The sequence below is a fragment of the Brachyistius frenatus genome, unplaced genomic scaffold (genome assembly GCF_029030835.1).
Source record: "Brachyistius frenatus isolate BFR_SWC_R1_liver_20210118 unplaced genomic scaffold, ASM2903083v1 Contig_12, whole genome shotgun sequence".
Lineage (NCBI taxonomy): Eukaryota > Metazoa > Chordata > Actinopteri > Embiotocidae > Brachyistius > Brachyistius frenatus.
The window spans coordinates 6,185,538-6,191,699 of record NW_027210611.1 but is presented as its reverse complement, the minus strand read 5'-3'; the positions used below and the strand labels follow the sequence as shown (position 1 = coordinate 6,191,699).

Sequence of the window (6,162 nt, the reverse complement as noted above, 5' to 3'; positions counted from 1 at the left end):
AGAGGGGGGGGGGGGGGGAAGGGGGGCGGCGGCGGGGGGTATCCTTGCAAGGGCCATACTTGAGTAAGCAACATGTCTGTTTTATTTCTTTTCCATGGGTGTTTGTTCAATAGACTCAGTCGGACATCAGTCCCCCGATACCTCAGTCACTGTATGTCATGCAAGGAGAGCTCAAATGGTTGCCTTTGTCTCAAATGCAATGCCATAGTTGTACCATAACATGAATACCATACATTGAATGTCCGTTATGCTGCTGTGACTCTTCCAGGATACTCAAGGATTTGTAGATGTACATGTATTCTTTGTTAATATAACGCTAACATGTGATAACTATCCACGATATTGAGTGAGGCTAATATTCTGTGTTTTTGTTCTTTGTTTTTTCTTTTTTCCTTTTTTTTTGACTGGGTAAGCCCTCAGCTGCTTACTCCTTCAGACTGACCTCAGATATTCTGACAAGTACCTCAGGCTTTTTCTACATGTATATCAAATTGTGTTATGTATTTTATTGTGTTTTAGTAGTCGAGATATTTTATTGCTGGTTGGGCCTCTTTGTCTGTGGAGATTTTTTTAAAAATAGAGCCTGACCAGTTTTCACAGTGTTAATGCTCTACGAACCTAAAAGAAGATAGGCAGATTCTTGTAAATATGCGTATACACACAGTTGCCGAACACTGATCTTTTTTTTTTTTTTTTTTTAAATACAAAATCAGGGCATTGCTGTTCTTATTTCACCGAAATGGAAAAGGATCTCTCAGTTCCACATCTACATATTTACATAATTTTGACACCTAGCCCTGCGATTGTTTTTTTTTTTTTTTTAATTTTTAATTTTATTTCAAGAATGGTGGTTTTGTTACTGATTTAAAAAAAAAAATGGTATCAGTTCCTCTGGATCAGAAGCTGTTTGGGTAGCACTTGCATTAGGAAGCTTAGTGTGTATATCATCAAGAACAAACAAGCAAAAAAAGAAAATTCCTTATGGTTTGGTGCAGGTGGCTTCTGTGATTGGCCACTCGTTTGAAGTGCTGTTTGAACAGTATTGCCTCAATATTAACCTGCTGATGTGATGTTCAGAACTGTTTAGTGATAGCTGAGCCCTGCTGGACAACACACAGACTGTTGTGCTTTGATTAGTGTTGTGGAAAGATGGTGATTTTTAAAAGTGGTCTGTAACGCTTGCTGATGTGCAGTTTTAGGAAAGGACATTTGAAAAAAATAATAATCAATAGAGAACAATGTTTTTAGTGTTTGGAAATCATCATTGTATTTGTATCCACATGATTGACTGATGATGCAGCACCATTAGGATTCATGTAAACAGTGGCATGTGCATGGTCCAAGGGTCCAGCAATATTTATTATACAGCAATAGTCATTTGAATATCATAGTTGAAGTCATTACCCTCAGCTGTGGCTCAGCAGTTTGGTTCTGCAGATCAATAAAGGACATCTCATCACACCTGGATCATGTTCTGATGGTGAAGACACGTGTTTCAGTCTTCTGACAACAAAATACCAGGGGTTGAATTCCTGTGCGAGCTGAGCGTGGCCCAGGTGCTTTCACGAATCGTGCCAGATAAAAACAACGGTCACGTAGAGAAAATCTGACGTGATCGGTTGTTACCTCCAAATGCTGTCTTACACCCAGCTCTTCTGAACAGAAAAACCAGTTACCTCATGCAGTACCTCGTTAGTAACACTAACACGGAGTCGGTCTCATCTTCAACAAAAAAAAAAAAGAAAGAAAAAACTTATCAATTATTGTGTATATATTTACCTGACAAATGTATAGGGGTTTCTTCTGTTTCATGTGTGGATCCTGTGAAAGCAAAATCTTTTTATTTTTTATTCTTATTTACAGTCAACATATTGTTCATTACTCGTAGTGTGAATGGATGTTTGACTGAATTGTGTGACCTTCCCTGTTTATGTGAACTCTGTGCGTGTGTGTGTGTGTGTGTGTGTGTGTGTGTGTGTGTGTGTGTGTGTGTGTGGGGTGTATGTTGGCTGGTTTCACTAAAACAGTACGAATGGTAACTTTATCTGTGAGTTGAAATGCTTAGAAATATAAACTAGATGAGAATACATCCATCTTTTTGTATATGAAAATAAAGACAAATCCTGATTAACCATGGAAATGGAATTCTTTGAGTCTGTTTAAACATTTTTACATAGTCCTAAAATGACACATTATTTCAACATAATACAAAAAAAACCACATTTCACTAGGGAAAAAAAGGAGTTGGTAGTAGTCTGATGGTGCATCCAGTAATTGCAAATATATCCAACATACTGTCCTTTCATATTTGCAGAGTCTGATATGTCTCAATATTTTGGGGCTGAATATGTACACTAGATGGCAGCAGTGGTGCCAGTAGTTTGGTTTGGTCTATTATTTTATTTGAAACAATTCCCATTGTTAAATGAACGAGGGTTATGAGTCTGATCATTTCTTCTGCCTTTATGTGGATGAAGCACCTAAAATAAATCAAAAGGATATTCTAGCAGTGTTTTAGGTTTAATATATATTATATTCAACCTACAATTTAAAGAGAGAGAAAAACAAAATCAAAGATGCAGACATATAAACCAAAATGCAATAACATATGCTTGATAATGAAGGCTTGTTTTTTTCTTTTAAGAAATTGGGAATACTTGGCATATCTGTCAGTGGTCTTTGTTTCTTTATGTCAAAGAACTGGAATAAAATTGGAACAAATGTAATGTGTTTTGCAACTCGGGCAGCACTGAATACAACATTATATTGTTACTAAATGCTGAAAATAAATCTGATGTTCTTGCACAAATCAGACTGTTGTTAGCGCATTCAGGGGCCATCCGTACAATCCAACCTCAGCCGATGTAGCAACGTGATCTCGGGCCTCTCCCATATTACATATTATATGCGACGCTGCAAGTTAAAATCACAACTAAAAGTTCATTCGAAGTGATCCTTTGAAGTTAGTCTCCATCTGAACAAATCAATTAATATAAAACTAATAACAGTTCCAGCTTAGTGTTTTTTATTTTTTTATTTTTGCGAACCCTGCCTCCAAAACGTCCGTCGGTCCGAGAAGGCATCGCGGAGCTGTCCTCGCAAAAGGCTCCGAGCCAATAAAAAGACGCTTTTTCGCCGTCACGTGACAAACCGACTCGCAAATTACAATTGACTTGACTCGAGAGTTGCCGACAGTCCGCTTACTGCTCGATGTACAGTGACCGTAAGTAAGCTGACAACTTTCCGCCTGGCTCGGGAGTTTATTTTCCTCTCTTAACGGAAACGTCCCGGAGCTTTCGCCGCCTCCGATAAAGCAAAAGATTTTTGTTCGGGCCATTATGTCAGCAAACTGCCAAACAGGTAAGTTTAAAAAAGCGTATTTTTTTGGCTGTGCCAGCAAAGCGAGTTTATGACCCGGGTCGACTGTTTTTTTTTGTTTGTGTTTTTTGTGTTTGTTTGTTTGTTTGTTTGTTTGGTTTTTTTACCGGGCGAGCAGCATCACTTTACTTTGTAAACTGTCCGTGGAAAGAAAAGTTGGCGTAGTTTGCGTCGCTGTTTTGTAAATGCCTTTTGTTTTGTTAAGTTGACTTTGATTTGAGTCTTTTTTTAAAAAAAAAAAAAAAATTATATATATGTGGCTTTTTTTTTTTTTTTTTTTTTTTTTGTGTCAAAAGTGTTTGTCTGTATTGGATGATAACGTTATTTTTTACAAACTAGGTTTAGCTAAATTAGCTAACAGGAAATCGTTGGTAAACGTTGAAACCGATGTAGCGAAGTAAAAATGCTAAATAAAATCTATTATGCCACAATAGAGCTCATTTAAAGAGATTAAAGGACTTTTATGGGAGGCAAAAACGACCATAAATCATGTTAACGATGCGCATGCTGTAAAGTCAGTAGTACGTGTCACATATAAATAAAAATAGATATGATAATATACTCTGGTTTAAGTGGCTATTATAGATATGTAACAGGTTTTAAAAAAAATATATATATATATAGTTGTACAGTAGATTAATAAGTTGGGGGAGTGAAGTCCCACGCACACACACACACACACACACACACACACACACACACACACACACACACACACACACACACACAGCCAATGACACACATCATTTTTCACCCATCATTCTCCCTCTCTCAGCCGTCCAGGTACCAGGGCAGCGTGTTGAAATCAGGGGCTAAGCCGCCCTGCTGTACCCCCCCCGCGAAGGGAGGCAGCTGCACTGGCTGCTGGGATGCTCCGGAAGAGCAGCAGCACCAGCGGCGGTGGTGGTGGTGGTGGTGGTGGCGGGGGGGGGGTCAAAGCACACCCAGGGACTGCCACGGCATCACTCCAAGCCCCTCACAGAATCCCTCTCGGCCGGATCCACCAAGACCTGGGATATAGGCCGCAGCGCCAGGAACCCAAACCCTCTGAGCAGCATGGGGCTGACGTCCCGCCTGATGGGGGCGCCGGGAGTGGACCCAGAGTATGTGATGGAGCTGGTGAACGACGTGCGGGGGTTTGCTGATGTGCTACTCGGCCTCAAGGATGCTTTCCAGGATAAAAGTAAGTCCAGGGGAGCGGGAATGCACAGGTGTCGTGCAGGTGCTGCGGGGGGGGGTTATTTATCTGGAAAATGACAGCTGAAGAAAGAAAGTGCATCTTTGGCTACTCTTCGTGTACACTATGACTTTGATAGACGATGCTAAGTATATCCTTGGGGTTATGTGGTGATAGAGTGCTGTGTGTAAGGTTATTATTGTGCCTCTCTTTCCACTTGTCTATTTCTACTGAAGCTGTGATTTGTTTTTCTTAGATGTCCTAGATAGACCCCGGAAAGTGGTGGAGAATGGGTTGAATTCAGATGGTGGCAGAGAGAACAATATTTATAGTAAGACAAAAGCTCGAAAGTTCAGTTTTTCCAATTAAGTAAATACTTTATTTCAAATCAAACGGCAGCTGTCTTGCGCTCGTGTCTAAAGAGGCATCTTGTCTGTTTACCAGCGGCGCTATAGGTGACTAAAATCCCTCGACGGTAAACATTGTAAACACACAACGTGTTAACAGGACGTCAAGATGTCTTTGGATAGTTGTGCAAAGGAAACACAAATACCAACGTGTTAACTCGCCTCAACAGCGTTGTAGTGAACGTTTTTCTCTGAATCACTGGTAGTACATCGCACCCGTGCCGTCCCTTCTCCGCTTCGATGCAATATTGTGCCTCATAAAACACAAAACTAGTTGTAAAGCGTTTTGAACCAAAAATGTATTTTGTGGTGTTACATGTAGGTAGTTAACGCCCAACGTTTTTGCTGTTACGACTGCCAGCCAGAACCAGCCTGTGGAGTGTCAGTTGGCAGCGTGATTACAGCCTCACGACCAACATGCTTGGAGTGGTGTTAGTGTCTTACCATCAACCCACACGCCACCACCGCCACGCAGACACACGAACACCAGAGCAGCAGACACCAGAGCAGAAACGGGTCACTTACGTTCTTTCTTTCTGTTTTTCGCACTTGGTTTTGATGGCTCGCCACTTGTTTGCAGACACAGACAAACACTCAACTCACACCAATGCCGATACCTCACAGTAGCATAAAGACTGACAGTAGCTTGCTGTATGTTACTGTCGGGCGGAAACCAATTATTTTTGTCATTATAAATCACTTCCATTTGACCGACTGATAAGTTACTCTATAAAATGCAAGAAAAAAACAACAACATTCCTAGAGCACAAAGGGACATCTTAAAATACCCCCTTTTTTTATTTGAACAAACACTTAAAAACGTAAAGATGCTCAGTTTAATGATCAATTAATTAAAATCTTTTAATTACCCAAATTATATGCATCTGCTGTGGTAAGTAGAAATAGATTTTGTACTTTGATGTATGCTATAAAGTCATTTCCTTCTGTGCAATTAATACAGTATGGGCCACTCTTCGCAGTACAGTAGGAGGAGTAAAAGTTGCACAAGACGCATACCCGCACACACGCGCACACACACACACACACACACACACACACACACACACACACCACCCTACTGTAGGTCTGGCAGTGGGAGTGCGTTGTTTAGCCATTCCTCGGGCTGGAGGAGTGAGACCGCGGTGAGAGAGCCTTTGGCTTACGTCGTGCTGAGTGTTGCTCTGAGCAGGCACAAAAACA

General features: G+C 40.7%; 1 protein-coding gene across 1 annotated transcript in view; it reads left to right on the top strand.

Annotated features, from left to right (window-relative positions):
- Positions 1-3,227: 3,227 nt before the first annotated feature.
- The window catches only part of LOC138617438 (rho GTPase-activating protein 29-like), a 28,669-nt gene continuing 25,734 nt past the window's right edge, over positions 3,228-6,162 (top strand). Inside the window, 3 exon segments of the mRNA XM_069692475.1 lie at positions 3,228-3,360; positions 4,154-4,301; positions 4,303-4,561. Coding sequence (XP_069548576.1) covers positions 4,248-4,301; positions 4,303-4,561 — 313 coding nt within the window. The 5' untranslated portion in view covers positions 3,228-3,360; positions 4,154-4,247.